At 35.6% G+C, this 22,703-nt stretch overlaps 1 protein-coding gene across 3 annotated transcripts in view; it reads left to right on the plus strand.

Moving 5' to 3' along the window:
* STXBP6 (syntaxin binding protein 6) overlaps positions 1 to 22,204 on the plus strand; it is a 91,122-nt gene extending 68,918 nt beyond the window's left edge. For all 3 annotated transcript variants that reach the window (XM_039705526.1, XM_039705525.1, XM_039705527.1), the window contains 4 exons: positions 1,357 to 1,487; positions 3,296 to 3,461; positions 17,823 to 17,980; positions 19,129 to 22,204. In XM_039705526.1, the coding sequence (XP_039561460.1) occupies positions 1,357 to 1,487; positions 3,296 to 3,461; positions 17,823 to 17,980; positions 19,129 to 19,152 (479 nt within the window). In that variant the 3' untranslated portion in view covers positions 19,153 to 22,204. The remainder of the gene's footprint in view (positions 1 to 1,356; positions 1,488 to 3,295; positions 3,462 to 17,822; positions 17,981 to 19,128) is intronic.
* Positions 22,205 to 22,703: the final 499 nt, after the last annotated feature.

Consider the following 22,703-nt stretch of genomic DNA (forward strand, 5'->3'; position numbering starts at 1 on the left):
CTGTTGAAAAGTTAGCCTTATTAAGTACTCTTTGAAAACAGAATTCTGACTTAATGATACCCTGATCTGAGCATTATATTGCCTTTTTTATTCTTTTCCAAAATCAGAGCAGTGGTTTTTAACATAAATTTTTTTGTGGTTTTTAACATACATTTTGTTTATAATAAGTAATATAATTCTTATTTGTGGTTTTTGTTTGTGGTATCTAATATTTGGAAAGGGAGGTGTCAAACAAACTTTAATTCCTTAATTCTTGTACCTGTGCTTTTCACTGACTATTGTCTGACTTGATGGATTTACAGTATCGTAAGTGTATATACCTATGTCTCTTGGCTGGCACTCAAATGTCACAAATATTGGTGGTATTATACAAGCATGACCTACATGTACCATCAATCAGCAATATGAAATTCAGTCTAAAGTAGCAGGTTTTTTTAATACGGTGCATATACTTACATGGTCATATCGTTGGGGTTTTTTTTTCCTTCTCTGTTTTCCTAAATTGAGAAGATGAGAGAGAAATTATTAATACTCAGTGCTGAATAAGAGAAACTTAAACAAATTAGCATGGGGGGAAAGAGAACAGTAAGGTAATTGATGGTGTACCTCTCCTGTGAGGATAGTCTGAGAGAATTTTTTTCAGCCTGAAGAAGAGAATGCTTTGAAATGACCTAATTGCAGTCTTCCAGTACCTGAGAGCCTACAAGAAATATGGAGAAGGACTTTTTACAGGAGCATGGAGTGCTAGGACAAAGGGAAACGGCTTCACACTAAAAGAGAGTAGATTTAGGTTAGATATTAGGGAAAAAAAAGTCTTTACTGGGAGAGTCGTGAGGCATTGGAACAGGTTGCCCTGAAAGGTGGTCAGTGCCCTGTCACTGGAGATGTTTAGGACAAACTGGATGGGGCTCTGAGCAATCTGGTCTAGTGACAGGTGTCCCTGACCATGGCAGGGAGATAGGAACTGGATGGTCTTTAAGGTCCCTTAATACCCAGGCCATTCTGTGATTCTGTGAATGTTAGAATGAAATGGAAAGACCTTTGTTGTAGCACTGGGGTTTTTTACAGGATGTTGGTAACTTAAGTTGATAATGGCTAAAATATATCCAATTTTGAGTACTAAACAGCTTGTTTGGCATCATACCACCATTCTGACCACAAGGAATATGCTTTTCAGTATGTTATCCTGGAAAGATAATTTCTACCTGCATTCTGGTGTCAGAATCAGTGACATGTATTTGCTTTGTGGGACACTGTAGAAAATACACCAGCAAAACAGCTACTGATAAGTGAAGTAAACAGCATGTTCCTGAATCACAAAGCCCTTTTCAGTTGTATGTTTTTCTATATGTTCAGTGACAAACAAGAAACCAGCTCAAGCATCTATTACAAAGGTGAAGCAGTTTGAAGGCTCCACGTCGTTTGTCAGGAGAACGCAGTGGATGCTCGAGCAGCTTCGCCAGGTCAACGGAATAGACCCGAATCGGGTGAGTTTGAACAGTTTCCTAGAAAATGAAAATTGAGCTGTTATGTAACTGGTTTGTGAACCAGGCATTCTTTCTATTCAAAAGGTATCTTGTGATCTTTTAAAATACAAGATGCAGGTTTAAGTGCAAATTCTCAAAAAAGAAATAGCTACGTGGAATATGTGAAGTAAATTTTAATGGGAAACGTGGGAGGAGGCTAAAACTCAGTCATGTGGATTTTTTATTCTTGTCTTTCCATACTTTCCTTACTGCTTTTTCTTTTCTTTGTAAAGAGTAGAGTAAGAGCCTTGTTTGCTTCAGCTTTAAGCCTCTTGGCGTCTACTTTGGCATGCAGCTGTGCTGTGAGATAGAGCAATAGGTAGAAGTACAGAGGAGGTTGCTGAGATTCAAGTTTGTGAAATCTTGTGAATCCTGCATTTTTTCTAGGACAGTCCTTTCCTCAGATATTTCTACATTCCTTATCTTATGCTAGCAAATGTGGTAGTGTCCTTTAGCTGCAAATGGCAAGTGAACACTGATTTAAACAAAAAATACCAAAAATAAGTAAAACAAATTAACCCTCTATTAAATAGCTGTGGAATTATTCCTTTAATTTGGGCTGTTCAGCTCACCTTGAGCTGTCTCAAGATGAGGTTGTACGAATATGTCTTAGGCTTATGAATGCATTTCTCCAGTACTGAAACAACATAATTAGAAGTTAAAAATGCAGCTTATATTACGTGCTCACAAAGTGATTTTGTGTTCTTTTTATAGCAAAATATTTTTGTGACTAGCTCCCTTGTTTCTTCAAAGTTGTGCTCTGATCAGCTACCTAAGCATCTTAACTATGGTGAACCAAATTCTGTCACTACCCCAGTCTTGGTTAGTACCTAAGTCCCTAGTACCAAGACTAGTTACTACCTAAAGACTTGATACGAAAAAGAACCCTTAGCCACTGCCCGATGAAATGCAAGGAGTGGAATTATATTTTCTGTGGGTAAAGGAAATATGAAAACAAGTGAAATTACAAAAAGGTAAGGTATAAGAGTTTTAGGTTGTTTTACAGCATCTGCTATCTAGCTGTGTACATAACAGATTGAAAGTCCTACCAAGCTCTTAAGCTTAGAAATGTTTTCTTCAAACTCATCTCCCTGTGAATTCCTAGTATCATCAACTGGAAAAGAACTTTTACTAGATTAGATTGCAAAACAGTGGTTCACAAATATTAAATATATAGCATGACTTCTTGCGTAAAATCCTTTTATTTTGGCAGCTGAATCTGGTATTGAGCTGCACTGTGATTTGTTCTGGGAGTGGCCTTTTACTCCTTTATCCTGAGTTATCCTGAGTCCTTTGCAACACTTTATGAAAATGCATTAAAATACAATAACTAGGACTTTTTATCTGCTTAGGACTTAGCTCATTTGTTTGGTTGAGCATGGAGAGCAGATCCGCATCTTCTATAACACAGTGTGACTACAGATTTTGCGTTGAGAGACATAAATGCTTGCCTAATACAGAGGACACAAATAACTATATATCAGAAGATAGCAATGGTTTCTTATGTGAATTTGGCTTTTAATTTTTTGATCTAAATCATATTTGTTTTCAGATGTTTTTGTCATAGCTGACTATTCCTCATTAAAAATAACGTTACAAAAACCTTCCTGCCTGTTTGGTCTTTTTCATTCAAAAATATGCAAATATGCAGTAATGGTTATTGCATGACCTTTCTACCTTTTTTAACACAGTACATTTTAAAAAATATCTTTCTCTAAATCATTTTTAAAACAGGAATAATAACAGTCTATTTTTGTTTTTTCTTCTAGGATTCCCCAGAATTTGATTTACTATTTGAAAATGCATTTGACCAATGGGTAGCAAACACAGCTTCAGAAAAATGCACATTCTTTCAGGTTCTACATCACACTTGTCAGCGATATCTTACAGACAAGAAACCAGAATTTATCAACTGCCAATCTAAAATTATGGGAGGTAAGTGAATCAAAGCTTAATACTTGGCAGTTGGACATTAAATTATTTGCATGTGATTCATTCTGTGTTCAGATAAGCTTGCAGTTTAATGAGATCTTGAAATCATGGGTCTGAACATGCTAACTTAGGAGTAAACTTCCAGGCTTCAGCATTGCTTCACCAAGCACCACTTCATACTCTTCTGTTACCTTTCCATTCCTTTTATTTTAGCTACTGAAACTGATAACAGATACAGATAACCTTGTCAATCAATAGTTTTCTTTTAGTGTCTTCTCAAACTAAGAAAAAATGTGCAATATTTCTTGTGTCTTCTCTTATTCTTTCATTTTCCACGTGAGCAGAATTTGTTTGTTTTCTTCTTCGTGTGGTGGTGAGGAAGGAGCTGCATTAGTGAATGAAGATACACTCTACAATTTTTCTACTTCATATGTGAAGTCTCATGTTGGTTATCTGTTTCTCACTTCATCATTCCTGAAAATACGTTGTCATTAATAAAGTACAACACATTTTGCCTTTAAAGTTGTATTGTTCTTCTAAGCTTGACCTGTCCAAAATTGAGTTCCTGATTCAATTGACCCAGTATTAACTTTATGCTAAACAAGTGTCATCAGAGTGGAAAAAAATTGCCACTGAGGTTCATAAATATATGCTTAACTTCTACTTTTTCAACACACACTAGATTCTACCATGTCCCATGAAGCACACCCACATTCTCCCTTTCATAACTTCCTAGATCAAACGGGAGTATTCAGTAATCCTCTGATAGCAGATGGTGACCATTTCCATATTCCTTGCATGTCATTCTGTCTGGGCACAAGTCTGGTCTGTGTATGTACACACAGTGCTGCATACATACATTGTGAGGAGCTAATAAATCTGCTCATGGATACAGTGCTTCTGCTGTTCTTCTCACTATCAGCTTTTTCCTCTCACTGGGTGATACACTCCCTGTTGGTAGGTTTAAATTTGACAGAACCTGTAAAAACCGTAAGCCGAGTAAGTTGACCCTAAATTTCAGTGAATTACTTTGTGTCAGCCTCACTGAGCCAGCTGTTTGTATCAAAACCCATTTAGTCTAAAATCTGAATTACCAAGAGGTATTTTCTGGAATATATGTTGAAATGTCTTGTCAAGCTCAAATTCATCCCAGCTAGAGAAAGTAAGATCCAAATGTAGCCGAGCAAACCAAAGAACATAGACCTGAGGATATAGTTTGAACTCCATTATATCCAGTTGAGAATTTACAACTTGGGGTTTTTTGTTGTTGCTGTTTTTTGCTAGCTAGTCAAAGCAGTATATTCAAATCATACTTAAATCTTAGTGTGGTCAGATTTCAAGGCTTGTCACTTCATCCCCTCAGCCAAGGCAGCATAACATTTAAAGTGATATTCTTGTGAACTTTCTGGGGATGTGAAATTAATACTTTCTTTTTGATGGTTTAACAGTTTAACTTCTAATACTCTACAAATTTTAAAAAAAAATAAACTATTAGAATATATATATATATATATATGCATGCAGCATGCACCCACATGGTTTTGTAAGTCATTATATGGATATGCCCATCTCTAATGGGCATGTATGTAATGTGTATCTTTTAGTTAATGCATATTTTCAAAAATAAAAAAAAATTGCCACCAAAGAACAGTTTTTCCTAAGTGGAACAGAAGATGAAAGGACTTGAAGGGCTTGTTTACAAGCCTACTTATCTTATTGAACCTTGTTCCTTCCTAAAGAAAAAGTGTGAAGAAAGTGAAACTCATGCTACTCCTGCAGGAAGTGCTTAGGAGCTTAGCTTTAAGTAAATATGGGTGTTCCTGTGGAACTCCAGACCCTCTTTGTGGCCTTCCTCCTTTTACCTCCTTTTTCTCTCACACACACACACTTCCCCCTGTAGACCAGAGCCCTCCCACTGACTCTCCTTCTGCAGAATCATTTTTGCCTTATTTTCATTTGTGTGTCATGTAATTATAGTCTGCAGGGTTAAATAGGCTAGACTGTTTTCTGTAACTTGATTAATGGCATCAGTACTTGCAGCAGTAATGAGAACTGACTGAAGGTGTGGGTGCTAATTCTGAGAACAAAGAACAAATTCAAGTTTAGGCAGACTGTAACAAGATTCCTGCTACGAGTGTCTTATACTAAATATTTCAGGTTTGTCTTTTGTTTAGAATTTAGGTGAGCCCTCTCTGTAGCTTACATGCATTCTGAATGGTATGGTGGAGAAGAAAGGCAGGTTTTGGCGATAAAGGGCTTTTTTTGACTGATTTTTTCCCCTTGTGTAAATTTATAACATATAGGTTCTGATACTGGAATGTGTGTAATTTGGAGTATCTTTGTGTTATGTTGTTATTTGGTGGCCATGTTAATCAGGTTGTATTGCTTTTGCAAAGCAAAGTTGGAGATGGCTGTTGTGCAGAAATTTCATTCCTTAGAGGTTGTGTTCATTAGAACAGCTTGATTCTTGACATAGCAAGACATTGAGGATGCATTTGACTGTCATTTCTGGATAGAACCTTGAGATACAGCGATTGAAGCTCTTTAGAGATTTACTCTGGCCCGATAATAAAGAACAAACATTTGCTGCCACCTTTAGATGTATATTAGAAATGCATTTGGCTTTAAGCTTTGTCCTACCTCCACACATTGGTATTTCACAATTGTTCTGCTGAATTAATCAAAATATTCTTGGAAACCCAAAATGATGGCATCTTTACTTTTGTGACCTTTTCTGTAGGACACCCTGCAGGAGTTACTAATGAATCACTATTTTTCCTCCAAGAATAAAATGCCAGTGTAAGAATGATAACAAGTGCTGTTTCCACATAGTATTACTCACCTTGACTTACACATGTGAGACCTGCTAAGCATATAGTGATCTTTACTACACACAGCAAGATTAATGACTGACCAAAGGAGATGAATTAAAACTTGTGTTAGAAATTGCCCCGAGCATCCTGATCAAGTGGGTGGGGGTTTGGAAATAGATCATCTTTAAGGTCCCTTCCAACCCAGGCCTGTGATTCTGTGAATTAGGATGGGAAAAAAGACAATTGTTGCCCTCCCTCTTGTCAAATACGTAGTAGTTGGTTGTTCGTTTCAGTTGTCACCTGACATTGAAAAAAGTGTGTATTTGAACATATTACTCTTGCAGACTTTCACATGTAAATTAATTCTGATAGAAATTAATTTGACCCCAAAAAAATTAAAAAACAAACAACAGCAAAGGTGAATTATCTGCAATAACTGTTATTTTGGTGTTTTGCTGTTTTGAAATGACCCACCAAATTTAGCAATGTTCCCATACAGAAACAATTTTTTTTTTCATTTTATTTAGGCATTTCTTCCTAACATATACCAAATACTCAGTTACTGTCATTTTAGAGATTAAAATATTATAAATGTTTTCTGCTGCCAAAAACCATTTCACACGCTTGCTTTTATGCTCTGCATATTCATGTCAAGATTAATTCTGCTTTCCAATTGTACTTAACAGTATGTATTTTAGTGATCTTAAACACGTAAGCCATGTATTGAGATTTGAATTAATAAGAATAGTCAAGATCTTTTTTTAGATAGACATTTGGCATATAATCTGAGCTCTAAACTAACTTTTAAAAGGGGAAGCTTGTAAGAAAAAAATCGTACATATATTCTTGCAAAATCTGTAGGGATACATAAATTGAGAAGGGGCATTTATCATTATAAAGGTTGGTTCCTTTTTCTGATCTGTATGACTCTGAGACAAGGTAATGTAGAAAGCATTAAGCAACATATTTGCTTGACTTCGTGAAGACTGAAGGTCTAAGTGAGGTGTTGTCTTCAAGATGCAGAATATTGCTGTTTGCCATAGAAATGTGATTATTTATTTTTTTTTAATCTAGTTGTTAGGTTTTGATGTTTACAGATCCAGACTGGGGTTCTGTGCTTTGTTATAGTTACTGATTCTGAAAGTCTCTGATTGGTTAGACAGTCATTTAATATAAATCTTAATTTTAATTGAAAATATTGCTTACTTAAATTAGAATAAATTTTATAAATGGATTACATTAGAATTTAAAGTTTTACTAGCCTAAATGCATTTTTAGTTTGGAAAGCATGTAAAGTTTGTGTTAATATGAAATTGATCCTAGTTAGGTATTTCCTTAATGTATAATTAATACACATGATACAGTAACAACCTGTCCTGGTATCAGTGCCAGTACTTAAGAACATTAGTGGGAGAAGATAAGATTTTCTGTAAGGAATTTGTGACCTGTTCATTCAGCCTTTAATCCTTGTTCTGTATATTTTCCAGAACTGCTAGCAATATAAAACATAATTGCTTTTCTGTTTCTTTCAAGGAAGGAAAAAAGCAGTCCTGGGTGACAGACAAATGAAATCTGTAAAAGGAAAAATTAATTCCTAATTTCAGTAATTTGCTTACACTTTAATACTTACTGATGTAGAAAGGCAGAGACATCAAATGCTATGATGATGTTGAACCCTAGAAGAATCCCAAAGTGTGTGAATGTAGTTGGCTTGGAAAACTATAAATAACAGCCTTTTTTTTTCTTTTTCTTTTTTTTTTTAATTTGAGCATTTATTAGCACTAAGACCAGATCATGACAAAAAAAAAAAAAAAAAAATAAGTAAACCCTTAACTATTAAAATCCTACCTATGACAAATTAATTTGAGCATTTATTAGCACTAAGACCAGATCATGACAAAAAAAAAAAATAAAGAAAATAAGTAAACCCTTACCTATTAAAATCCTACCTATGACAAGGAAAACTAGCCTGGCTCCATGTTGTGTTACAATGAACACTAGAGATCACATCCTCCAGCTGTACAGTTAAGATGAAATACATCTGCCTGGACTTGTAAACTAATGATGATACTGATAAAAAGGTTGCAACATGCTTCAAACAACTAGCTCTCTGCATGTAGCTAGTATTTGCTGTGCTTTCCTATAGAAAGCTGATGATATGTAAGCTGAAGGCTGATGTTTTTCTTCTTTACTCACTGACTGGTCTTAGCACACCTGAGTTATGACACACTCAGTTTGTCAGTCCTGGCAGCCCACCTCAAGGACTTCTTGAGGTGCTTCTTACCCAGAGGTAGAATTTATCTTGAATGTAATTTATGATCATAGTGGCAGAGCTGTTCACTGCCAGTTTTACCCTGATTTCTTTTACTAAGATATCTTTCACTGTTTCACCTCACCTAGCTTTATTAGTTTAGCGAGCAGTTTTGATAGATTTTGAAGGTACAAGTCTGATTTACATATAGTCAGTATATTTATACTTACATAGATACATTTTTGTATGATTAAAACATAGGCTTAGGTTTGAATATATATTTTACAGCATTTTGGAATTCATCTGTTTTTGCCTAAAATGAGATGGATGACAGTTCTGTTTTGTGCTGCTGAGTATTACTTGATTGGTGATAGCTATTTTCTGGTCACCTTTGTGTGTAACCAAGCAAGACCAGACAGAGTTTTTTCATCCTATATAAAACTTCATTTAATCTGACTGACCTCTGATGTGGAAAGGTGATTGCCCATGTTCATAATGACTTCAGAGCTATTAGAAATGTAAAATAGAATTGCTTTTCTATTTCTTATAAAGAAGGAAAAAAAGCAGCGTTGGTTGATAGACACATTGGTAAAAGGGAAGAATCCATCTCCTGAATGCCCAGCTGTTTCAAAACATAAAATCTTCCTTTTCTCTTCCTGCAACCCAGTATTTCCTGTGTTTCCACGTTAGTTCACTGTTACATCATTTAATGCAGCATTTTTCCCAGTCTGGAAAGTGAATGCAAGTGGTACATCAATAGTAATAACTATTCAAAATACCTCTATGGAGCATAATTTGTTGAATGGACCCTGATCTATTTCTTAATACTTCTCAGCTTCTTAGACCCTTGAGAATAAATTTTGCATAAATTCTCAGGTTACTTGAGTCCAGAAAACTCAAATGAAGCATTAAATAACAGTATTTTCTTAATGACATTGCTCTGAATATTTGACCTCATCTTGTTTGTAAAGCACACAGCCACTAGCTCATTTGAAATAAGCAGACACATATTGTGCTTAATGAATTGCTGCAAAGTTATCCTTTTCTTACCTTTTTGAATTTTAATTCTTTCCAGTCTGTCAGAAAGGATCTGTCTAAAGAATCACTTCTTGATCTTCTATCTGAAAATCCTATATACCATGTTTTTCATTATCAGTCCCTATGAAAGTCATAAGGCAATGGCATTACTGTGTATCAGAACAAAGTCACTAGGAAGTGTGAATGAATTTGTACTTGTCCAGCATTGTCTCCATTCCAAAAATCATTCTAAACTTAGTACATTGTAGTTCCTCATGACTAGCAGGAATTCATTAGTGTTGACATTTTCAGTCTTCTCAACTTCTTCTGTTGACACAGGATCAATTCAGTATGCATAATGGCTCTCTACTTCGATAGCATAGGTCATTTCTCTTCTGAAGCATTTTAGAATTTTCTTTATCTTTCACAGTTCCCATATTGACATCAGAAAATGGAAGACCTTGTTTGGATAGTCTTATTTACTAACATAAGAAACACTATTAAGTTTTTTACTGCTGAACAATAAAATACTCCATCTTTTCATCTCTTTCCTCCATTTCAATTCTGTGTACATAATTTTTTTAAGTCTGTTGGCAATGCTGATCTTAAAAGAGCCCATTTTAATTCTAATTCTGTTTTCCATCCTTCAGTATTAAGTGTCATTCTATCCTACCTTGTTTATATATATTCAGCATCCACATTGGAAAAGAATGTTAGTCTCTACTCTTCTTTGACTTGAAACAAAAAGCTAGTTTTTAGGTGTCTAGGATCTTTCATTTGGTCTCCAAATGAACATGTATTTGAAAGCTGGTTCCTAACCCAGCTTTCTAAGCTCTTTAGATTGCGGACATTGAAGAGGTGAATATAAAATACAGAACTGTAGACCATCTGTCTAGGTAGCAGGGAAAAATGTCTTCCAGGCTACTTAAGCCCCTTGAAAAATAACTCACAGAATTTAGTTGCAAACTAGATATTTTAATATTCATGGATTAGCATTATTGTTTAATATAAAATATTAAGAAATAGAACACAGTGTGTAGTCTTGGTGATGTCTTAGGTTGAAGTGTTGGATTTTTCAGAATTACTTACAAAAAGATTGATTTAGAAGGCCCACTGTGGCATGATAGTAATTTCCTAAGTAGGTAATTTATTGATATTTCTGTCTCTCTTTACAGTATTTAAACTCGCTTATAAAATGCAAAACCGATTGGATGTACATCACCTTCACTCACTGTGGACTTTACTGGATTACATTTTTCTTTGTTAATATGTAGTTGATGGATCTTTATAACATTTTCTGTTCCCTCTCCACTTCCAGACTACTAACATGAAGTGGGAATTTTTCCATGTTTGCTTTTATTTACATTTGGCAAAGATACAAAATGACTGCCTTGGCCAGGTGCTAGTTTTGCTAATCAGTACATACCCTCAGTTTGCACACCTATATAAACACTATTCTTTCTGTTTCCTTCTCTCAAAGATACAAAATGACTGCCTTGGCCAGGTGCTAGTTTTGCTAATCAGTACACACCTATATAAACACTGTTCTTTCTGTTTCCTTCTCCCCTCCTTCCTTCTCCTTTAAGGCTGGTGCTAATGTGATGCTTTAAAACTGGTTATTGATTTGGTCAGGAAGGTACAGAGTGTGAAGTTCTCTACATTGTTAACTTAAGGCTGCCAGTTTGGAGAATCATTGCTGGCCTGGACAGGTTTTTAGTAGCATATGCTTTCACTTTAGACAAATGCAGGTCTTTCAGACTCCCTTATCCCCCTTCTGGGACCATAGCAGACTTCTCTTTATTCACTGTGAACTTCAGCTCACGGTTAATTGGCTGTTGAGTACCTGGACACTGTGATTGCTCTGCAAGGTTCATGCTTGATAGTAATGCAAAAGTGAAGAAATTTTATTCTGTCAGTTTCTCATTTAGATGATTCTAACAAAGTTGTGATTAATAAAGCTCATGCAAACATGTCAAGCATAATTCAGCTTATAACAGTCTGGAAATCAGAGCATATACTCAGGTCCTTAGATAGGCTTCACAGCTGCTTCTGGGTGCAGCTTGCAAGACCCTGTACTGCAGGCATTGCAAGAATCTGAAATATATGCACATTCTTAAGTCAGTCAATCCAGGAAAACCATGTACCTTTCTTTTTATTTGTTGAAAATAGTTAAACAAGAACTAGGATGTTACCCACTAGACTGATTTTTATTTTTTTCCCATCTTAAAATGTACCTTGCAAATCTAAGGAGCTGACATGGCTCCTTAGCCATGATGAGAGCAGAGAAAGAAATTTATCTCTATTGTCAATAAGGCTTATCTTGTTTCGTTGCTTGCTAATGAAGATGCTGAATAGTCAGGATGATCATTTTGCCTTGTACATACTCTGTAATTGGTAGGACCTTTTTAGAAGTATAATGTTGTGATGCACAAGGTGTTCTTTGTTATTGTTAGAAATAACTTACAAGCATCTGTTTAACTCCCAGGGTTAGAGGTATTATTTATAATAATGGGTGAAGCTTATTTTTCTTCATAACAGCCAGTACAGTGTTGTATTTTGGATTTGTGACCAAAACTGTGTTGGTAACACACCAGTGTCAAGGCCTTCATGGTCTCTTCTTTCTGCCTTGTCCCCCAGCAAATGGCTTGGGGGGGGGAACACAAACAGGGAAGCTTACCAAAACTGACCAAGGAGATTCTCCGTGCTGTGTAACAAGAAGCTCAGCAATAAAACTGGAGGGGAAATGATCTTTTCCCAAGGTAGACGTTACTCAGGAACTAGCTGAGCAATAGGCCAGTGGTGAGTGTTGGCTGGTCACTGATTCTTTTTGCATCATTTGTACCATAGCCTTTCATTAAAAATAGATTTTTTTGTCTTTTAAATATGAAATATAACTCTTCATAGTAGTCGCTGGTTGGGGGATTTTCGTATTCTATATGAAATATGTTCCATCATTCTGAATATGCCCTATGGAAAAATACTCAACTTTGATTCAAAATCAGAATATTTCAACTTGTGGTGAGGAAGAAATGTAGGAAGTACAGCATTTCATTAATGGCATAAATGACTGGAAGAATTTAACCAAAAAAAATCATACTTTTCCTTCATAGGATGACATCAATGTCAGTAAAAATTGACATGGGAGTTATCCCATTTGCAGTTATTTACTTGTCAATTGATCAAAATCAGCAAAGCTTCATAGTTTTTTCAGTGTTCACAACTCTCACAGCTCTCACTTGTGACCCTCGGGGAGCAGCATTTAAGATTAATATTTAAACTTGTTAGCTCACTCTCAAACAGAAGCTTGCCATGGTGCATAGCTGCTGTTCTTTGTTTTAATTACACGTTCTGCTTTTTGTCAGGTTGGCTGTAATATGAGATCCTGCTGAATTCCAGAACTTTTCCAGAGTAAGCCTCTTTAACATAAAATTTTCATAATGGGTAAATGTCACTGCACAATAAGATTTTTGAACATTATTGATTTTATACTCCCCCAAAAAATTACCCTTTCAATATTTCAACCAGACTAATGATCAGAGACAAATTCCTATAATAGAATGATGCAAAGATAATGCTAAAGTAATCTTTCTGATTCTACTGCTTGAAATTTGACTCTGTAATTAGTTAAGCTGTTCAAAAGTATGAATAATTTACATGATATTATTGCTGTGGAGTACTGAATAAAAGAAAATCTCAAGAGAGCAGGAGGTATTTTAGTTATCAAGATAGCTCATCAATGAAAAAAATCTTTTTTTATTTTAATCTAATCGCCTCTATATCACTATTTAAAATAAAAAGGCACTAGCATCAGAGATAAAACTTCCTTTTTCTTACAACTGTAGCAGGAAAGCTTGTCCTACTTAACTGCCCATAGAAGATAATTTTCTAGTGCCTTGCCGAACCATAATAAGGGTTGATTTTTTGTAACATAGCTGTTTCTAGATCTAAGATTTTGCAATCCACACTGAGAAATGAGAATACACTGTGTTTGCTAAGCAATAAAAATACTGAACTGTTGAACACTTAAGGTTATTCAGGTAATTTATTTTGTCATGTTTAGGTGGGGGGGGTTTTGTTGGTTTTTTTTAAGACATCATTGTTAAGACTTAATTAAATTTTATTTCCTATGGTCTGCAGAAATCACTCTGTTCATGTGCTGCTTTCAGATTTTTGTCAGCTAATTGTCTGCTGTGTTTCAGGCTATGTTGATTTTCTTTAATTTCTGTATTTCTGGTTTGCATATATTTAAATATGGGAGTTAAAACACCAGTAATCATCCAGATGTATTTGATATATTGGAGATTATACTATTTGAGCTAAAAGTAGGGGTGGTTCTTTTTTTAGAGAAGTTTATGGAAATAATTTAGTCAAGATAGATGCAAAGATACTCTTTGACTCAAGAAAACCCCCAAGCCATAAACAGTATTGTAGACTTGGAAAATATACTAGTTAAGTATCGCTATATATTTATTTTGCTCTAAAAAGTTTATTGAAAGCGTCTTACCACTTATTGAAAGATTCTTACCACTTCATAATTTTCATAATTGTCCATTGATTTTTGTTAACATCTTCAGAAGTTTTCTTGAAACATAAAGAACATTCAAATCAGATCAGTAAAAAATGTATTTAATCTTGTATTTTGTCTTTTATCACAACATTGTGGTTTAGGAATGGTATTCCCCTCTGTAGTCCGCCAGCCAAAACTGCAGCAGCATTCACTCCCCCTCCAGCAGAAAGAACAAAAGGAAAAGATTAGGGGTTGAGATAAGAAAAAAATTACTGAAAACAACAATAAGAAAGCGAACAGTAACAGCAAGAATACTAATTACAAATAATCAAAGCTAAATGCATTTATTTCCTTCTCAGAAGTAGGTAGTTGCTAAATGTTTTAGTAATGCATGTACAATTAAAATTGAATACTCGTGTTTGCAAATCAGTCACTGTAGAGTCTGATCACTAATTTAAAGATAAATCTCTGCATTGAGCTGAAATGTATTTGATATGGTTAATAGAGAATGCAATGAACCTTTTATGAATGTGTGATAAAACAAATGATGCAATCTAAATAATAATATCTCTAGAGACCAATTAGTTTTTTCACATACTTGATTATGACAGTATTCCTGTATTTTTCGGGTATTGGGTATGGTGGCTAAAGGATGTATTTTTCATTGTGCATGATAAAGGTCCTTGGTAATAAAACAAATGATGCAATCTAAATAATAATATCTCTAGAGACCAATTAGTTTTTTCACATACTTGATTATGACAGTATTCCTGTATCTTTCGGGTATTGGGTATGGTAGCTAAAGGATGTTATTTTTCATTGTGCGTGATAAAAGTCCTTGGTGGGGTGTAAGAGCTTCTTGATACAGCTTGAATTGTAGAATATCCTGAGTTGGAAGGGACCTACGGGGGTCATCAAAATTCAGCTCCTGGCTCTGCACAGGACACCCTAGGAGTCACCCCATGTGCCTGAGAGCATTGTCCAAATGCTGCTTGAGCTCTGTCAGGTTGGTGCTGTGACCACTGCCCAGGGGAGCCTGTTCCAGTGCCCAAACACCCTCTGGGTAAAAAACCTTTTTCTAATATCCAAAATAAACTGAAGACGTCAGTGCCTGCCCCTCCTCTTCACCTCAGAAATTGTAGACTGCTGTGGGTTCTGCCCTCAGTCTCCTTCAGGCTGAACTAGCCAGGTGACCTCAACCACTCATATGGCTTCTCCTCTAGATCCTTCACCACCTTTGTAATCCTTTTTTAGACATTCTCCAATGGATTTACATTCTTTAAGTGTTGTGGTGCCGAAAACTGCACACAGGACTCGAGGTGAGCAGAGCGGGACAATCCCCTCCCTTGCCTGGCTGGTGATGCTGTGCCTGATGCCCCCCAGGACAGGGTTGGGCCCTCCTGGCTGCCAGGGCACTGCTGACTCAGATTCAACTTGACTTTGACCATGGTACTGCTCTCCAGCATCTTGTTCCTCAGTCTATACATAAATCCAGGGTTGCCCCATCCCAAGTGCAGAATCCAGCTCTTTCCTTTGTTGAACTTCCTGTAGCTGGTGATTGCACGGCCCTCTAATTTGTCAAGGTCTTTCTGCAGGGCCTCTCTGCCGTGATGGGAGTCAACAACTCCTCCCAATTTAGTATTGTCTGAAAACCTATTGTACATCTCTCTGATTCCTGCATCCAAGTTGTTTTTGAAGATGTTGAAAGTTTGGCCCTGCAGAACCCCAGAGAGGTCACCAGCCGGATGTCACCCCATCAGTGTAACCCTTTGCACCTGAGCCACGACCCAGTTGCTCCCCCATCACATGATGTGTTTATCCAGCCGTGTGCTGGACATTTTGTCTAGAAGGATACTGTGAAAGACAGTATGAGAAGCTTTACTGAAATCCTAAAGGAATCCATCAGCATGGAAAACATCTTTCAGGATATTTTGAATCAGAGGTTACCTCCTAAAGAACAGCTTAAAAGTTTTGCAGGTTGTAGATTATTTATTCATATGAATGATTTTCCAATACATCCAGTGCAAGTGTTGCTATTCCTGAAGTGATACTAATACAGGGATGAGGTATAGTCAGTCATACCAGCAGCCACCTACACATGCTCTAGAAATACACTGATGAAATTCCATACACTACTGACATGTGAGTTTCTGAGTTGCTCATAGATGAGAGCAGATTTTTTTTATTGTTTTACTGACATAACCATTGATAAGGATACTCCAGAAGTAGTTCTTAGGAACGGTCTCAGAACAGCAGCTTCTCTACAAGTCACTGCTCATGAGAAAGTACAGCAGATCTTACCTGGAAAGAAAACAATATTGTGTTAGCTAGAGGGAAAAACACTTACTGTCACTGTGCCAAACTTTCAAGTTCATTCTTCTTTGCTGAAAATAATGTGGAGTAATAGATACCAATCTCTGGCCACAAATCTACAAGTAGTTTTAGGAGTATAGAAAATGAAAAATATTTTTGTTCTGTAGTTTCCTATTGACATGACAGAAGGTCAGCAATGTGTTAAATTCTGTTCCCCAACACATTTTAAGACTTCAGAAGATTCTTAGTTTTATAAGTTTATGTAGCCTCTTTTCCTTGAATTCAGCAGAGGCTTTGTGATCTTGTAAAAAACAGATTTAATTCAGTGTTGGGAGCTTTTAAAACTCTTGTCCTAGAATACTAACACTATACAAGAGGCCAAAGCTATTAGATCACACCACCAAAAAAGGAAAACTATTTCCAGTGCAGTGCTGCTCAGTACATGTGTTTATTGGAAAAGCTGCCTGAACAGAAGCCAAAATAATTTCCTTAAAAATTATGAACAAAATATCAATTGACTGAAAAGTTTCAAAGTAAGAAAGTGTGCAGGATGTAAAGTTGAAATTGTTTGGTTTTATAGTCAAACTCCTCAGTGTCTGAAGGGAGATCACTTGAAAAGATTAATTTCTGTCTCTGCAAAGTTCCAGCTCACAGTATTGTTAGATATTAATCTCTTTAAAAAGAATGCCAGGTATTATATTCCTTTTCTAAATGCAACAGTAGGAAAAAAACCCAAACCTGTAGCAGTTCCACATCTACTTTTTTTTTTTCAACTCCTGATGTGCAAAATGTAACAGTATTGGTATTTAGGAGGCCGGGATGTTCTTTCATGGCTATTTCTCATATTGACTCATCATCTGTGAGTCACTTTGTGTAGGTTCTTAAGTCTCTCCTTCACCTCCATAGTTTAATATTAGTTGAGTTTTAGCTTAAATTGTAAGACAGTTTTCTTTATCTCAGGAATTCCTGTGTATGCAGCTTTTACTGTGCTTCACAGGCTACCTAGGGCAGCCTTTAGTTTCACTATTCATTATTTGCTTGGACTTTTTAAGGAAAGGATTATTATTTGAAAACTGAGGTCTGAAAGTATTGTTCTTTTTTCTAATGAAACTGTAAGCTAGTTTCAGCTATGTGAATTTTTTTCACGGTGGCTGGTATAGGGCAATGTGATAGATTTGTGCTGAACATGGAGTTGATAATATGGAGATGTTTTTGTTATTGCTGAGCTGGGCTTGCACAGAACCAAGGCTTTTTCTGCTTTTTTGAGAGAGCTGGGATTGTTTAGTCTCGAGGAGGCTCAGGGGAGATTTCATTGCTCTCTACAACCACCTCAATAGAGATTATAGTGAAGTGAGGCCAGTCCTGATAGCAAACCAGCTCTAGAACATTATAAATTTAATTGTATTTATTCCAAAGCATATATATATACGTGAGTACTCTAATGGTTTCTTTTTGGTTAACAGGAAACAGCATACTCCATTCAGCAGCAGACAGTGTGACAAGTGCAGTACAGAAGGCAAGTCAGGCCTTGAATGAGCGTGGTGAAAGGCTAGGTCGTGCGGAAGAAAAGACAGAGGAGCTGAAAAACAGTGCTCAGCAGTTTGCAGAAACTGCACATAAGGTAAGATTTCGGTGGAATAAAATCAGACATTTGGCTGTCAGAGTTTGTTGCATGAAAACATGTATCTATACTCCAATGTATAAAGGCTTGAACTTAGCTCAGGGTATGTATCAAATCCTCTTTGTGACACCTTCTTCACCTTCTTTGCCTCTAAAAAATCCCATCCTGCACAGGATCTCAAAGTTATAAATTCTGTAAAATAAAAACTTCTCAGAGTTTGTTGTCTTTGTGCCTCCCAAAGACACATTTAAAAAAATGCCATGTGAGGAAAGAAAGAAAGAAGAGTGTTGGTTTAAGTTCTTTCGTGCTTAAATGCAATTCTAGTATATCACTACAAATATTAATTTCTTTAAAAGCGTATTTGTAACCATATCCTTGAGTATCAAAGGTTTATGTCAGTTTAGTTTGAGTCATTTATTGGTCATCATTTCACCAGTAGCTAATGAGTGAATTTTAACTGCTGCTACAGTTCTGTTTTCTAGGTGATTTCCCAGAGGGTTCACTCATCTCAGCTTTGTTAGCATGCTATTATCTACAGATAGCATTTTTTTATTATATGGAACCTAACCCTAAGCTCTCTGTTTGGTTTGCAAAGTCCGTTTGTCTACACATTTTATACAGGTTTTAGCTTGCTTCATCTCTTTCTTCTCCCTCTCATTCCTAGTTAAGTGCATTTTTGAATTATTTGAAATGGAAATAATTGGTAATCACAGAGGTGGAAAGGCAATCAGTCCTTTATTTTTCATCATTATGTAGAGCTCCTGAATAGGTGTTTTAAATTACTTGTCTGGAATTCCTGATTGCAGTTAATAATCAAAATGATTGGGTCAAAATTACTATTCTTCTAAATGTGTCTTTATTTCTGGTGTCTTGCTCTAGCCTTCCTCACAGATAGCAAAATAATGTAACATTGGGAAAAAGAGCTGGGAAAGCAGATAAATCCTGCATGGCAGAGAGAGGCTTTTCCTGTGTGTCTCAGGAAAGGGAATAACTATGGTATATCTCTGTGCAAAGAAGTTAATGGATTTCAGGCATCTTTTGAAGAATTTGTCTTACAAACTCTTCTTATCCATACTAGCCACATTAGGTTGATACAGCTGTAGTTCTCAGTGATATTGCTTTAATTAATTTTTTTATTTCTTTTTCAGCTTGCCATGAAGCACAAATGCTGAGATACTGCCCAAAGTTGAAATCTTCTCAAGAGAAGCTGAAAAGGCTCCAATCAGCAACTTCTACAGGAGATTCAGTCTTCTGTGTGCTTTTTCCTTCCCGTTCAGTGGAGATGCATTCTTTGAGTTTCTGTGCAGGAAAAAGTGTTGCGTTTCTACTTTTCTGACTTCGTTCTGTTCCTCTTTTTTAATATTGCTACACAGTCCTGCGGTACTTTCTACCTGTATTTCAGTTGTTACAGGAGTGAAAGCAGACATTGAAAAAGGACCAAATGACAAGCTGATCAGGATTAAAATAGTAATATTCTTCCATGGTTGTACAAAAAGAAAGATTGAACTGATGGTGGACGTGTGTGGAAATAAAATCCAAAGAAGGGGTATAATTTTCTTCATTTAATGTAGCATCAGCAGAATGTGAATGAATGTTAGAATTAAACATCTGGGGTTGTAGCTATAGTGGAGGACAAACAGCTTTGTCCTGGGAAACAGAAAAAAATTATTTCTTCTAATGTAGGAAGTGTTGCATGTGTACCAGCATTCAGGAGTGCATATCTGAATTTCATTCATATCAGCATTTTACATGTTCCTATTTTCACTTTCAGACTGATTATTTGAATAGTATGCTGAAAGCTAGAGAATGTATGCTTGAGGTTTCAAAGCAGAGGAAAAAAGTAATTTTTTACATCTATACGCACATAGCTGTGCCTCAAACACAATCTACAATTCAGCAATCTTGATATAAAATAGCATTTCTTTTTACCTGTGATTGTATGGCTAAAGTCCCATGAGAATGCAAAGGCCTGGGAAGATGAGAGTGCATTATTTTCAAGACAACTGTTTTTCATAAATTCTACAGGTTTTGGAACACTTCAGAAATGTGTCTGATTTTAATGACTTCTCTGTTACCAAGTTGTCTGATTTTTTAATATAGAGGCTTTCAAAAAAGCATATCTTGGTACACTAGAATCAACTTCTAGTTTGAGTCTCAGCTTTCAATATGTTATCACTGGAAGGATGACTCTACTTCATCTGTATTCATTACATGCAATAGATGCACTGTATTTCTCTTACAAAAATAAGTAGGTTACTTTTTTCCTTCACACTTTTAAGCTGGTCTAATATGCTACAAGAATGAAAAGGGGAAAAAAGTGAAAAAGATGTTTTTTTCTTTTTTTAAACCAGTAAGCTAGAAAATAAATCCTTGCAGAAGGCATAGCCTTCATCTTCTGAAAATGCCTGCTCTTCATTTTTACCATCATTTTACCAGAGAAAAGCTGGCATTATGTGAATGTACTGTATTCATTGTGGAATATGATTTTTGCATTATTAATGACACAACAGTCTAAAATCCTCAGAGCAGTGCTTGTAAGAGAGATAAAAGCTACTGTAGTAATTGAGAATATTTTACTTTACTGCAAGCTGAAAATTTCATGGAAATGCCCATTTCATAAAAAGATGCTTGCTATTAGGAAAGTATTCTCATTTGAAATAAGGACACTGTCTAGTTAGCTGATTGCATTCAAACTTAACATCTGTTTTGGTTTTGGGGTTTTTTTTCCCTGTAATTTAAACAGTTTTGTATGAAGCTTTTTATTTAATTTCACACTGGGAGTAGAGAGAATGGGTCGTTTGTGTAGTACCATAGGATCATTTAGCTCTATTTAGCACCAGCTCCAACAGTTACCAAATCTAACACCTACTGAAAGGGAATTTGGCCACTTCTGTTATAAATCAGAACAGGTTCATTAACAACACAAGTTCTGAACACTCTGCTGAGCTATGTGTAGTAATGCTTGCCCTGGAAATGTCTGAATGCTATTGTAATGACTGGGTATTTCTGCAATTAACCAGGAAAACAGTATCTGTTTTTTAAACAGAAATTAAACTTCTGCTAGATACGAAATGTTAGGCTATATATTTTTTTTTTAAAGATGGATTATAAATCAGTCAGGGAGTAAATTTTTGACCACATAGCTACCTTCTTGTCATATTTTCCACTCTTTTAAAACTATATTCTGCTGCTAACCTCATAAGTCTTTCTCTCGAGAGAAGGAAATAGATTCTGGGCTGCTGTCATGAAGCCATTCCTCTAAGCTTGCAAATAATTAGAAGAAATGTCTAAAACCCAGGTCAGATAAACCTGAAAATAATTAGTTACCTAAATTTAGATAAAAAGGCATATATTTTCAAGTGTTTACATAAATATTAGCTGGACAGGACAAGATCATAATTGCACTGCTAAGTTCCAGACGTCTTGTGAGCTGAACTGTACTAAAACATTGCTTTATTCCCACCTGAGTTTTTCAGCATTTTGGGTTGCTTTGTATCTTCCAGTTAAGTGTGTGGTTTTTATCATAACTCAGGACTTTAATCCAACCATCAAAAGCCATTTACTATGGGAACTTTAGGTAAACCTAAGTCTTCTGAATGAAGGAAAAGTGGTTTGTCTGTTTACTTTTTTCTTTCTGTTCATTAAACTACAAGGTTTAGTAGTTTTTAGGAAAAAAATGAAGGTGTATAAATGTTTATCCAAAGGTAAATCTTAGAGCATTGCAGTTTCCTTCTGGAACTTAGCTTGTAGTGTATAGAACCTAGTATTATTAGATAGTCATGTACATAACATATACTATGATTCAGGTTAATGTTTCATATGAAAGAATGTATTTGTAAATTGTAACAATATTAGTTTCTTTATCTTTTTAAAGTTCTGAACAGAATAAAAATAATGTATTGTTAGACTTGACTGGTGTACCGCAAACTCTGTCTTAAAAGGTTACTTTTGTGTCTAGCAAAAGTTGTGTATTATGTGAAATATTAACAAAAATGTGTGCTCTTAAAACTGATCTTAAAGGTAGGTAGGTTTTGCCATGATTTGCCAGACTTGTAATACTTGCTGATATCTATTGTAACCAATTCCTTGGAAGTTCTCAAAGATATGTAGAAATTATATTGTGCCATTCTGGGGAGAGGACAAAAAAAAAAAGTGGGACCTGCTCTCTTGACTCACTACTGGAAACCCTGATTTTTGTCATTAAATACTTTACTGTGATGAAAACTGTGTTGGATTATTTCTCTATTCAAAATATTAATTGTTCTTGAGTTAGGTTTTAGTATTTCACTCTAGCAAAATTATATTGAATCTTAGCAAAACTGAATAAAAATTATTTTCTGCTATAGTGATAAAAAATTTCTCTAGAGTACTGTAATTAAAAGAGAAGTAGTGGAAACTAGGTTAAAGCATTTCCTATCTAAGCATATTCCAAAAAATAATTGCCATAGGTTGAAATTAGCACCTTACCTAAAGGCTGTGTAGGTTAAAAAGAATCCTGGTAATTTACTTTGCATTCCTATGAAATGGTTATTCTCAAGTTGTTAATGTCTTCTTTTGGCTATCTAATTTTATTGATAATTTTTTAATCAAAGCATAAGCAATTTTAATTACCCTATAAGAGTAAAACTATAAAGGTAGCATTCTTCTACACACAGAGAAGCAATCCCTTGGATTAAAATGAGGTCTACTTGCACAAGAACTATACCAAATACAAACTGCCTTT

This window comes from Passer montanus, unplaced genomic scaffold, assembly GCF_014805655.1.
Source record: "Passer montanus isolate IOZ18808 unplaced genomic scaffold, ASM1480565v1 scaffold18, whole genome shotgun sequence".
Lineage (NCBI taxonomy): Eukaryota > Metazoa > Chordata > Aves > Passeriformes > Passeridae > Passer > Passer montanus.